This window comes from Copidosoma floridanum, unplaced genomic scaffold, assembly GCF_036245765.1.
Source record: "Copidosoma floridanum isolate Cflo_tuat_1 unplaced genomic scaffold, Cflo_Japanese_pri ptg000007l, whole genome shotgun sequence".
Classification (NCBI taxonomy): Eukaryota; Metazoa; Arthropoda; class Insecta; order Hymenoptera; family Encyrtidae; genus Copidosoma; species Copidosoma floridanum.
In genome coordinates, this window is record NW_028321884.1 from 15804249 (window position 1) to 15818654 (window position 14406).

Here is a 14406-nt window from a genome sequence, read left to right on the forward strand (position 1 = left end):
TAATTATTAATGAGGTGTACACTATTGATAGAGTTAAAATTTTTATGTTACTGTAGTTGTAATAACAAATTTAACAATTTTGAAGGTGACGAGTATGCTTAATCCGATGACTTCTTAGTAATATTACAGTTTTATTAATTGAACTGCATATTTTTATAAGGAACCAGCAAATATTACAATTTTTAAGGTGTATTTTTTTCAGTGTACAAGCAATCTTTCTGTGTTTTTTTACCGATAAAGATAACACTTCTACAATTTTTAAATTGAATTGTACGTCCAAGAAGTATAAGTTGTAGACAGTTTTAGACCAATCAGTGATACATACAAAAGCTGACTCTTAATGTTTGTTTACTAATTTTTTACAAGATGTCATTAAAATCTAAAAGAGTTCATTGAGAAATATCATGTAGCAAACATCTTTATTCAAAGGATTCCTTTAAAATCGTAAATAATTACATAAAAAACATGAAATCGAGTTTTCAGTACACAAATATAAGCACTATTTAAAATTCTTTAAAGTAAAATTAAAAAAAATCATTGTATTTTTTTTTTTGCTACCTAAACTTCTTTATGATTTTCTGGAAACTACGAGAAATGTTCAATTAAATAAACCTATACATGCGTCAGAGATTTTTAATATCAATACCACAGCATTAAGTAAATAATTTATTGAGCCAATCCCGACATAGTGACTACCACTACCACCACACTAAACTAATCGAGTATTGAAGTCCACTGTTTTCACCAATTACAATGTTTTGTGAGGCCACGTATTTATTTGCAGCCAATACAATACATGCTATTTTTGCTCCTACTCTTCAAATTTAACGGACAATCTACTTTGACTTACGAGCTTCCTTTCTCCTACCCTACTTGGGTTAACGCAAGCTCGACCAATTACCTTTTTCCCCCACATCAGCAAGTTTTGGATATTTTTAACTTCTTCTCTATATTTGATTTACGAGTGTTCAAACTATGTATTGATGTTGATTGTGTAGTATGTCAATATGTTGACAATGGAGAGATATTGTAGCAGATGGTTTACAGAAAATGAGTATTTAGTCAAGACATGTAGATGTATACCTACATGTTATAGAATCTGTTTTGATTTTTTTGCGCCATTAGGTATGTGTTAAGTTATAAAAGAGCAAGTATGTTTATAATGATAAAAACCAATCATTCCTTACTTCAATAAAACTGTAAATTCTAAGAGATAGCAACATTTAGGGCGAAATAAGAAGTCTTTAATTTTTATCAGGACTTTAAAGCCGTTTGGATTCGTAAGAAGTAATTCAATGATTTTTTATGTTGATTTTATTTATAACTTGAACTATGTCAATTAATAAACTTTTACTATTCTCTTACTCGTACGCATTTAGATTCTATGATGAAAAGCGTGTTTTTTTTTTTAAAAGTCAAAAATCTGAATTGATTTTTTTCACAAGTCTTGTACAACTAAAACGTGATTTTTTCACAGAAAAAAATACGATTACTTAAGCAGCAGCCACATTTTCATCTGTGATTATGAGAACTTTCAAGATAGTCGATGCCAAAGTTTGCTCAAAGTAATTTTACTCTCATAGAGCCGTACATTGAGACATCGCGTATTGGATGTAATCTTACTGTAATGGCATGTTCCCCTAATAAAAATATAAATATTTAAAAGTGAAATTTTTTAAATATTGTTGAGAAAAATGTAAGTTATCATAAAAAAGCAAAAAAATTTATGTCTGAAGATAATTTCTGTAAAAGTCTTTGTATTACATGCATGTGGAAAATATTCCGTCGTTTCTTTATTGATGCGAAAACAATTTGTGCGATGTTGTCTCACTCAATTGTTATACGAAATCCCACTTGCAACAAAAAAAAGTGGACATTGAATAAAAAATCAAAAGCTTTTTTAATTTATCTTGCTAAGCTGAGATATATGTTACCAATCAACCCATATTCATATCAAAGCGAAAGCTATGACAACTTCCGTTCCTTACACTCATTTCGTATATCCTCCGTACATATATAAATATGTGTGATATTACTTTTACCAGATTTTTCTTAATAAAAGAGATGTTCGTCAGTGGCATAAGTGAAAATGCTAACGATGACCTAACAAATACATATTGTAGACTAATAAAAAAATGAAATTATTCTTCTCAATAATAATATTAACAGTACCTGCTAATGGGAAAACACAACTCTCTGGATTAAAATAAAAACAAAACTCGAGAAAAGAAGCCCTCGCGAAACAAAATTGGTGCTACAAGTAGATATTTACAAACTTTTTTTTTTTTTATATTATAGTGCTCTACGTTCAGATCCTTTTAATAAGGGCACTACTATGGGCACTTAGCACTTTGGAGAAGGAAGGGAAGAGGGACAGGAGGCCTCCCATTATTGGGAGGGGGGTAGGGGGAAATTAGGCAATTATGCTGCGAGGAGGTCGCCGCCTAAACCCTCCTCGAGGAGCATTGCGTGGTGAAAAAGCACATGTGAAAGACACGAAGGTACTTGCCCGAAAAGTCGAACTGGCCGGGAATCGAATTACGGTCTCCCGCGTGCTAAAATCTACGACCTAGCCGACCGAGCCACCGCGCGCTCAGATATATACAAATGATCAATCCCTAGGGTGACAACAACTTTGTACAGTACATATCTGATGACAGCAAATTCTTTTTTTTTCCTTTTACTTATGCAAACAATTTTTTTCTTACTTCGACATATCATAAAAATAATACAACAAAATTAATAGTTCCATCTCATTTGTAAAACTTATATCGTTCAGTACCAACTCTTCTGAAGAAGTAAGGGTTTTATAATGAAGAGCCGACCTGAATAGTTGCAATAATTTAAGCAATTCCTTATCAAGATTTACTATACTATGGCGTAACATTTTTTCCTCTCTCTTCTTAACGTACCATACAAACACCCTGATATCAGTTTATTTCGCAAAGGAGATAGAGCTTCTTCTGATTTCTTGCGAAGTTATCTTTAGAGAATTAAGTTGATGTACGTCCATCGACAATGCATTTCTACCAAAGACCACATTTCTCGTTGTCTAAGCAGTTTCAAGAGATATTGTAAATTAATTTGATAGTAAAGAACATTCGTAACTACTATACTGAGGAGGCTTTTGGTCAAGTTGACGATTTTAACGAGATTCCCCTTTTATTTCGACACTCATACGCACGTGAGATAACCCACGATAACTCTTTTTTTAAACGAAGAAAAAAATTACAGGAACTTTTACCGTAAAAGCAACAGTAATTATGTGATAATTTGTCGTTAGGTAAATTTTTCCCGTACATGTTTATGAATTTTTTATGGTAGTTTAAAGTGGTTTTTATGGTAACTGTAAAATTTATCCAAAATTAACTATAATTTTTACTGTACGGCAACGGTAAAATCTCCCCTAAAAGTGCATATAGCTATAGGCTGCAGGGTCACGTGAGCTGTAGAAAAGGGCTGACAAGATGTTTCTGTTGAAGTGGGCTATACAAGCCGTATGAGAGAACGAGATGGACGTAACATCTGTATTACCGAAATCAACGTATAGATGAAAGTACGGGTATCTTTTATAAATGGCTATAAGCGAAGAAATACTGCATCATGTGTCCAACAATTCGTTAAGTGCGTTAAGTACCAATTCTATTAATGCAGATATCCACACAGGTCTACAATCGTAAGTTAGTCCACGCTTTAGCAGACAACTGATCAGGTGTTCGGCTTTTCCCTCCATCCAACGTGTCCCTGCACCCTACAGCTATATATACTCTTTCAGGGGAAATTTTACCGTTGTCGTACAGTAAAAATTGTAGTAAATTTTGGATAAATTTAACAGTTACCATAAAGAATACTGTAAAACACGTTGAAAATTCATGAACATTAACGGTAAAAATATACTTAATGACAAGTTATCACAGGATTACCGTTGCTTTTACGGTAAAAATTCCTGTAATTCTTTACTGCGTGTGCAAATCTTCCAATAGTAAATATGAAAGGTATGACGTAGAGTAACGTCATCTAGGGCTTTTTTTACAAAAATAGTTTTATGAAACAGATTCAAAGAAAATTTATTAAACATGTTTCTTCAACAAAGCACCTACCTAAGCGCATACTAGCAAGTATCATTATTAAAGTTATTTACAGAAATTTTGAGTGAGCAAGATATCAATAGGTATTAGCTATATACGACAGTGATGTCATGAACGTGACACGTACAGCCGAAATACTGGAAACCATTTCGTTGTTCGTTAGTTGCTCGTGAGACTTTTCCAATTTAGCACCTACGCAGTTACATAATTATATTTGTAAAAAAATGTCCGATGATGAGAGGGCAGAAGCGTTCTTTAAACATAATGAGAAATTATGGGATGAGTATTACGCCTCTTTTTGTGGCCGTGACTCTCATTTGATTACCAATACCAGCAATGCCACTGAAGAGTCGAGGCAATTAGAACTGAAACATAGCAAAGATTACCGTTCTTTACGTGTCAGCGATAAAGTATGTGAATTTGGCAATTGCGTTTTTATAATTAAATGTTTCTAAGATGTTTTTTTAAAATTGAACGAAATTGTGTTTTTGCAGAAAAAAGTCTGCCAGAAGGAATTGGATTGTGCTGAATTCGACAAGAACACAATTAAGGTCACTGTAAGTATCAAAAAATTTTTCTTCCTTTTTCTTTTTATTTATTTTTTAAACGCTCTAACGCTTAAACGCTTTAATGAAGTTTGAAAGAATGTTTGATGAGAATTTCATGCACTGCAACAAAAAAATGTTGGGATTTTTTTTAAATCAGAATACATCGAAAAATGATTTTAGGACGTATTCGTACGAGTTATTTTTGTTGTAAGAGAAAGAATGTAAATTGATCGAAGTTTTTCTTTAAATTTTGCTTATAACTTGTTTTGGATCATCGTATTGCAGAAGTAGTCGAAAATAATTTGGTCGTTATTTAATCATTTACTCATCAGTACTAGTAAAATTATATGAATTTTGTTTTTCGATTAGGTATAGAGCAAGAAAAGTGCAGAAATCTCCATCTAAAGCTTCAACTTTGCAACATGATTAACTTTAGCATTTTTTAAAAAAATTATCAAAAGTTCTCAATTCATAACATACTACTAATAGAAATCTTTGATGACGCACAACAACTTTTGTCCAATATTTAAGATGGTGTCACACAACGTTTGAATAAAAAACTTATTTACCTACTCCAGACCTTACTATGGTGAACTTTGACTATGAATTCGATTTAGAATACTGACTAGGATGATGAGGATTAAGAATAATATTGAAAATTTTGTTTACCCAAACAAATTGTTATAACTCTGTCTCTCATTTTACAGTGTTGCAACGAATCTCACTTGATATGATATATTTGTATACGAATTGAAAAAAGTAACTACAATAAGGTATTTAACCATATTTATTAACAATTAGGTTTTTATTACGATTTTTAATATTAAAACTCTTTTTCAACTTATAAAAATTTTTTTTTATTATGTACGATGTATCTTGTTATTTAGAAGGGGTAGCAGTCGTCACATTAACTTATAATACCTAAGAAAGAGAAAATATCATACTTGAATACTTTGATGTGCTATGCATTTGTGCATCTCTTCGCTAAATCACAAATTGATATCGTTTTATTAATCCATGTTATAATAAATCATTACATTTTTTTAAAAAGATTTGTTATATAATCACATACACTTTAAACAAATGTCTCGTTTTTTAGGATTGGAGTGTATTTATTGTCTCTACCACTCATATGAGTCACGCCTGCGTATGGAAAGTTATCAAAATCATTTTTTGTAATGTTACCGTTAACAATTTCGACTGTCTTGTGCTCTATTCTACAAGTTTTTTCTATTACGTCCTTATCCTCATATTTGCTTCATGACATCCGAATTTTTTTTTTTTTTTTGATGACTTTAGGTTGTGCCTTATAATTTCGTCAGAACAAAAAGTGTTATCACTTATAAATTGTCCATTTTTAACTTAAGACTGATTTTCAATTTAGTATAAAAGTAACCTGTGTGGCTGAAATGGTGTACGTATGTGTTTATATTAGCAATTTTTTTGACTATATCAAGTTATTATAATTTAAATAGGCTTAACATTTGTTGGTTGTTTTAGATTGACTGTCTAAGCTAATAGTTGAAATTTAGACACGTTTTATAAAAGGAAAAATTTTTTTTTAGCATTTTTAGTGCTGTACTCTTGAAAACATATTTGTATGTAATAACTAAATAGAATTGAAATTCGATCTTATTATTTAAGTAACACTTTTTCTTCGCTGCCTTGCAAATTAGTTATATCTCACATGCAAGATAAAGTATTTTGCATAAATTTAGCCACTTATTTCCATTCCTTTCCCATTGCTTCTTCCGTATAAAAGCATTTTGGTTTAAAATTATATTAAGAAATTGCAGCTGCACAGTGGTAACAAAAAGTGAGGCTCATAAAAAGAATACACCGGGAGAGAAAGCCCTCAAATAATGGTTTTCTATAAGTACGAAGTATGAAGTAATTGGTAGGCATCCTCAAGTTTTCGTACGCGGAAGAGAAAATCTAATTTTTTCTATGCATGCATCGATGACTAAATGCATGCAACCTTTTGTTCTATATTGATTTATGCTGTTAATCTATGTAAAAATTATTTACTGTGTAACTGTAAACATTGGTTTGATAATAATTATTGCTAGAAATACGTTATTAGAATTTTTTTATCGTATTGAAATTTACTCCATCAAATAAAATTAGTTGCCACACAACAAAATGCAAGGCGTCAAAGTTTTGATAATTTATTGTGTTGCAAATTCATTTTATAAAAAATTGAGATTCGAATTAATAACTTATATCTTTCTTTAACATCACAGTTCTTGGTATCTTTAGAGAAAATCATCTTAAAACTTTCATCTAGATTTGCTATAAGGTTAAGGAACAGAAAATTAATTTTAAAAACATTAATTATTTTGTAATATCATTTTTAATCGTAGATAAAAATCATTAAGCATGGTTAACGATCCCTTAGAAGAGAACGAAAAACTAAATTTTCAAGAAATGTTACTATAATGAGGAAGATCTACAAAACTGTAATAATCTTATTTTAAATAGCACTTTTTGCACTTTTTTTGCTATCATTTTGCGATGAATTGACTTAGACAATCTTACCAGCATCCTTTGGGAGTCAATTAATTAAAAAAATGAATTTTACTTAGATATTGTTTAATGTATAATGCCCCCAAAAAATAACAAGTAAAATTAAAAAAAAAAATCTGATCAATTTTCACTGTTTGTTCAATAACAAACTAAGCCAGCACGATTACGCCCCAAAACTGTTTTTCATATAATTTAATTATAACGTGAAGTGATTTTAATAAGTTTTGTCGTAGTTAACAGAAAATTTCTTATCACATCCTTTATCGACTGTCTATACTTGTCAATTAAAACAAAAATTTTTTCGTTTAGGTCAAAGGTAAATCGATATTAGTTCATGGTACTAAAAAAATTCAACTAAATGAAGCTACAATGACGGTTGGCACTCCCGATCAGTGTGATTTGGATAGAGTCGAGGCAGGATTCCGCACCGACGACATTTTGTATATTCGTTTTCCTTTAAAGAATGAGCCAGCTGTTGAAGTATAAACCGTTAAAAGTGTCAAAAGTTTTCAATAATTTAATATCTAAGTGAAAGAAATAAAAAATGCTAAAAATAAAAAAATTAAGTAATTGTATTCTATTTAAAAATCTATTTTTCATCTACAATTCTAGGTAAAATATGTTGTAGTCTTTGTAGTACTGAGCTCATTCGTAAAAATAAAAAATGAAAAATAATAGTTGGAAATCTTTGTGAGCTGTCTATAAGTTTAGACAAGCTGACGACATATTTGTCGAATAATATAAAGAAATTACTGTTTGCATTACCCTTCCTTGCTATAAGGGCTGATGTAATTTTTGGAATTCGAGGATCGAAACAAGGTATCACAATTTAAAAAATACTAACTGAATCGTGATAAATAAAACTCTGATTCATACTTCAAAATTTTGTTTTTATTTCAAGATTATAAAACAGTCTTATACATTTCTAGTACAAAAAACTTTTTTTTTAAATTTACACTAAGTATCACAACTATTTTATTTGCACTTAAAATCGAAATATATTTAATTATCGTACATCAATAAGACATTTTCTGGGTTCTTAGCTTTTTTCTTTTAATTGAGTGAAGTCTTCTTTTTAGTAACTATGTTCTTACCAGATCAATCGCATGAAATATTACAATCATTTTAAAAATAATGCCACATTTTTTTTTGCCATAAATGATATATGCGTCAGATTAATGTCTTATTCACACAATTTGTACTTTTAACCATCGCAGCGAACACTGTTCTTATGGGGTATAAGGCCACGGAGGGCGTGTTTGTGCATCCCTGTATTGAGAGTAAACTGAGAATTTTTTTCCATTGTTGTATAAAGTATTGGTTTTCTTAGTTTTCCTAATTTTTTTTATCTTCTTGCATGGTTTTTTTACTAAATTTAATATTAAGTGCCTGTGATACTATTCGAATAGAAATATTTTAAGGGTTGTGACAAATCTACTTATTAATAATACTAGCAACGGAGTAACGTCAGTAAAACTTGATTGTGTAGACTAAATTTCTTTTTTAAATTCTTCTTTTGGCATATTCGATTTTTTATCTCGGGACAATATACCATTTTGTCTGTATTTTAGAATGCTGAAAAAAATTGTTATGACTTCTTGACAGCAAGTTTCTATTAGAAGATACTTACTAATAATTTAAAAACTTTAAAAATGGATCTCCGTTTTGTAAACTTAAAGCTACTTTTTTGGATGCACCAAGCGGAAAAGCTAAGAGTTTGCAAGGGGACATGTGAGTATTTGGTTTTATACTAAAGCCAGTTGTGTAGAAAACTACTTTTTCGTTGCAAACCTTAAACATGATTCATGTAAAAAAAATAATACATATGTTTTCCAACATAGGTACGATAAACAAACATGTTAAAAAAAATTTAATCTAAAAATAAATTTTTTAATTATAACTGTTATTTTTGATACACGTAACAAGTGGATGTACGGTAAAGGCAACAAATTAAACCCTTGGAATGAAAAGCATTTTTAAACAAAAAAAAAAACATTGGGTGAAAAAAGTGTATTACTTAATAGTTTTTCATAAAAAGTTAAAAAATATTTTTATTGTCAGTAATATAATAACTTTTTGCTTACAGAGAAAAGTATACCATTGGTTTTAATCCTTGGCTTACACAAAAAGTAACGCATAAAGTATAGATGACGTTAGTAACGATAGAACGTGGAGGAAAAACTCGTCTAAAAGTTTTTTTTAGTTATATATATACAAATATATATATATATATATATATATATATATATATATATATACATATTTTTGCATTTAAAAAAAATGACCTTTAATCAGCTCATGACATTCGTATACTTAAAGAGCTATTTAGATATAAATAATATAAGAGTCCAAAGTGAACTTGATCTGTCTAGCATTAGCGAAATGTACTTTTCTAAAAACTTACTTTCTTATTAAAGTTGAGTTCAATGAATGAAAGAACTGAGGCTTAGTATTTTTGGAAAGGCTGCTTAGATTATGTTGGCCAACAGTAAGGTTTCCTCGTCCCTGTACTTTTGTACTAAAGAATTTTTTGAGTTTTTTACGTTCAAAAGTAGATTAGAATTTTTGAGTATTTAAGGGTAGCGGCTGGCAAGAAAGTGCGTGAGAGGCACTTCGTTTATGGCACCGGAGTGAAATTTTTCGTGTGTAGGCTCTGTGTAGATGATAAGGGTAAAAGACTGGCGTGTAGATGAGCATATGTGATTGAGGCATGCGTGAATTTCCCTTTGTTGAGAATAAGAGTGATGAGTGTCAACGAGAGATCAAGATCGCTAAGAGAGACAGAGAGAGAGAGAGAGAATAAAGTCAAAAGAAGAAAAAGTCACATGCGTTAAATTGTAGATCAGGTTGTCCGCGAGAAAGTTGTCCAGCTTGGAAAACAGCTGGGCGGAAGTATAATGACTCGAATCGCGGTTGAGCCGATGTATCTGGGACGATCGAGAGTTACAGGGCTGCTGTAGTTGAGGGGTACGTACCATGTATGTGTGTGTGATCGAGGTATTCGAAAAACCGTCTGAGACTCGGCATTTGGCGAGGGGTGGTCTGTTTATTGTAATATGACAAAAAGTGTGTATCTATCCAAACAGTCATCTGAATCTCAGCAGTTAGCGGTCTGTCCGCTGCAATAGTACGTATTAGAGAGTGTATATGTGTGTGTGCGTTCGCAGCGTCGTTTGAAACTCGGCAGACCACGAGACCAGCTGCTGAGGATGATGGTTGTAGATGTCCCCACGGAAAGAGAGAATGTGTAATATGTGCTCTCGTGAGGTAGCTCGTGATCGAAGGTGTTGCATGGTGACCGACTATTCTCGTGATCGAACCGAGTTGTCGTAATCTCGGTGGTAGCCGTTCTCCAGGTCACGTTTGGGAGCATTGGCAATAGCGTCATTTTCTTGAACTGTTTATCCATCGTAAATGGAATAAAGAGTCGTTTGAAGTGAATGATGTGGTAAGTGTATTTATTTGCACGTGTCTAAAATGTGTGTCCCGTTCATTTTCCTCAGCCTTCTGGGGCCGCCTCTCGGTAAAGAGTTTATGTCGGAAGATTAGAGCTTATCCAAGCAGAAGTATTGGAAGGTGTGTTGGGTTGGATAATATTGGCGTTTTAGATGTTATATGCGTTTTAGGGTTTTTGAGTGCGTTTTATAGAAATGGGGATAGGTTCTTGTTGACGTGAAAACGCCGACAGGGCTAGCCAAATGCAACATTATATAAGTATCAAGAACTAGCAGCCCCACGTCTCGGCTTCGCCTGAGACTTAATTAATAAAACACCGTAGTGTATTGACATGTAATGTGAAACATTTTCAGTTAGAAATTTAACACATATTCCTGACACATCTCAGAACAAAAATCTTCTTATTAGAAACATATTTTCGAAATTCATATAGTTTAGTGGTCAAATAATAAGGTGTGAAAATTCAAAAAAATAATTATGCTGAAAAGTACCGTGCGTTCTTTATGCCATAAAAAAATCAGTGGTCTTGAGGAGCCGTTGATTTGCAGTTTTTCCAGTGTAATTGATGAAAAGGGCTATTTTTCAAAGATGTAAGGATTCTAAACTCCCAAAAAATTTATATTAAAAAAAAATTTTTTTTCTCTTATCTCACAACTTTAATACCATAGCAACAAAGTCCTGGACCTTAAACCCTATAATTTTATTGCCACAAAAACACAAATACATTTTCTACTTATTTAGAAATCTAAATTAGGTTCTTTTAAGATTTCAGAGATTGCCATAAGGGTACAATGAAAAACAGATCTCACACGTAATGGATTCTTTATGTGTCAATTTTGACGCTGCTGTTTCAATTTCGATAAATTTTCTGCGTCAGTTTTTTGACGCCTAAGTAAAATTTTATTTATTAGATACATTTAAAGTTTTTCTTTCAGTTCACCCTCTTGCGACTTTTGGCATGCTTAAAAATTTTTTGACCCCTAAAAGCTGTTTTCTGTCAACTTTGTTAAGTTCTAATATATTTGCTGGCAAGGTAGCTCGACGTCCGATGGCCCTAAAAAGACCTGTGAGCTTTTTAAGTTAACTCTATCTTGACTTTAGTCAACAGCATTTGTGACTGCCTGGATACTCCAGGGTGATCTTCTCTGGCTTGCTGTTAAAGACCCAGACTGATAAAAAAAAAACTTAAAAAATCCAAAACTTTGGGGCTAGTTGTAGTGCTCTTTTCTAACGTCTTCTGGTCCAACGCCAAAAAAGTTGGTGTCTAAAGCACATTTTTTATTTGCAGAGTCAGTTGTTTTGGTGATCTTAGAAGGGGAGATTGGTTAGTGATACTTGTCTAGATGAGGCTGCCCCGTTGGCTCAATTTTTTTTTCCTTTATAGCTGTTATAGGTTTGCCCAGCGCAGACTAGAGAGGAATAGTGATTCCTGGTTGAATGCTTGGAGTCGATAGGGTAACATAGGGTTGTCGGTCACCGAGTTTTCTGGCCTTGCGAAGAACAACTTCGCAGGTGACGTCTGCCAGTGAATAGCTGACTTGGTTTAATAGTGCATGTCTTTAGTTAATATAGTCGTTCTAGTCAACATATTGTTTCCGGAAATGGTAGTGAAAATGCATTTGTTGGCAAGAAAGTGTACGCTTAGGTGGCCCCTGAAAAATAATGATGAAATTGATGGTTGAGTAGGGAACGTTAATACTTATAATGGCCCTAAAAAGCGCCAGTGGTAAAACTTCCGGGCTATTCTTTATTATTATCCCTGATGATGAAGAGCTGGCTACGGGTTGCTTGATTCTTATACTGGAGTCTCGAGGTACGGAGACTGTGATGGAGGGAGGTACGCCGCTGAACATAGAATATCTTGTCCTTGGGTCGTTCCCCGTATAACCAACCGCTCATTGTTGGACGGGAACATGTGGGTAAGCGCGTTGTGGACGTGACGACCAAGAAGATAGCCGTTGTGGCTGCCTGTGCCCCTCAGAGCTGTTTTCCATGGCTTACATTTGTAGCCCAATTTTCTCTAACTGCACTAGGCGGGATGGTGGGTCTGCCACTCAACTCTAAAGAGATGGTGCAGATTGTGCTCTGGCTAGATATTTCTCCTGAAGATATGCCAGAGACGTCATCGGTTGGAATGAATTTTTTTTTATCACACTTTTCAAGATTTAGGGTAAATAAAAACCTTGGTCCCTTTCCCTTTACGGAAGAGTGTCGTCCGTAACCGGGATATCCAGCTGCAAGACTATCAACAACGATCTTCATGCAAATTGTTGAACTGCCGAAGCACGATTGCACCGGTGTTTGATTAATTGCAAAAGGTGTTTGTAGTGTGTAAATTAACAAATTAATAGTTCTTTTCGTAGAACGGGAGAACTTCCGCGCCAATCCCCGTTTTTCAGGAGCAGAAACCCAAGAGTTGAGAGGGACAACGGTGACGAACGTGATCAAGATTTGCTAACGCTGCGTCGGCGCCTCTTTTTGTTTCAGGTCAAGAAGCAGTATTTCAAAACAAGTTGTGTTATATTAGGAAAATCTTTCTAATATATACAGCAAACACATTAAAATTGTTGTAGTCGCTAACCGCGAAAACTACTGAACCAATTTTGCTAAAATTTTGCACACTTATTCAGGATACCTCCTAAATGGTTTAAGTATAGTTTTTATCTTAAAAAATTTAATAACAATAGCAATAAATGAGCTCGAAGTTTTACACAAATACGCCAGCTTTTCACTTTAGTTCAGTAAAATCCGCTAGGTGGCGTCGATATTAATACAAGGCTACCTGCAACAGAGACCTTATAATATATACGAATTAATTCAAGAAAACAACTTGGCTGTGATTAATGCTCTTAAAAGCTTCATTTATGGAACTAAAATTACTATTTAAATACGTTCTAATAGAAAAAATGTAACAATTAATTACGTACTCTTAGGACCAGCCTTACTATGTATTTTTATGAATTGTTAAGTGCAACATTAGTATTTTAAGCGCACGAATGTTTCAATAATTTACTTATAGTCAAACCAATATATTGTATGTATAAATACATGTAAATATCATTAAATGTAACCAGTAGTGTACTGGAATATGTATATCCAATACGACGCCAATAAATGAATTAAATCTAAAAACCTGCAACAGAATTAAATAAGTGTGGTGATAATACGCCGAAGTGTCCAGGTATTTAATGCATTCATACTTTGACAGTTTAACGAGCTGCATAGAAAATGTAGATGATGGTCTTGCAGCTGGGTATCCCGGTTATGGACGACACTCTTCTGTAAGGAAAGAGGGACCTAGGTTGCCATTCACACTGTATCTCAACGAGTGCAATAAAAAAAAAATGAATCTCAACCGATGACGTCTCCAGCATAATACCAGGAGAAATATCTAGCCAGAGCACAATCTGCACCATCTCTTTAGAGTTGAGTGGCAGACCCACCATCCCGCCTAGTGCAGTTAGAGAAAATTGGGCTACAAATGTAAGCCATGGAAAACAGCTCTGAGGGGCACAGGCAGCCACAACGGCTATCTTCTTGGTCGTCACGTCCACAACGCGCTTACCCACATGTTCCCGTCCAACAATGAGCGGTTGGTTATACGGGGAACTACCCAAGGACAAGATATTCTATGGTCAGCGGCATACCTTCCTTCATCACAGTCTCCGTACATTGAGACTCCCAGGGTGAGAATCAAGCAACCCGTAGCCAGCTCTTCATCATCAGGAATAATAATAAAGAATAGCTTGAAAGTTTTACCACTGGCGCTTTTTAGGGCCATTATAAGT

General features: G+C 33.4%; 1 protein-coding gene across 2 annotated transcripts in view; it reads left to right on the plus strand.

Moving 5' to 3' along the window:
• The first annotated feature begins 4272 nt into the window (after positions 1–4272).
• LOC149375455 (uncharacterized) overlaps positions 4273–14406 on the plus strand; it is a 41868-nt gene continuing 31734 nt past the window's right edge. The window contains exons 1-3 of one of the 2 annotated variants that reach the window (XM_089588937.1): positions 4273–4498; positions 4583–4645; positions 7472–7648. In XM_089588937.1, the coding sequence (XP_089445063.1) occupies positions 4313–4498; positions 4583–4645; positions 7472–7648 (426 nt within the window). In that variant the 5' untranslated portion in view covers positions 4273–4312. Of the gene's footprint in view, positions 4499–4582; positions 4646–7471; positions 7649–14406 lie in introns of those variants that run through there. The other variant, XM_089588938.1, reaches the window with a different exon arrangement.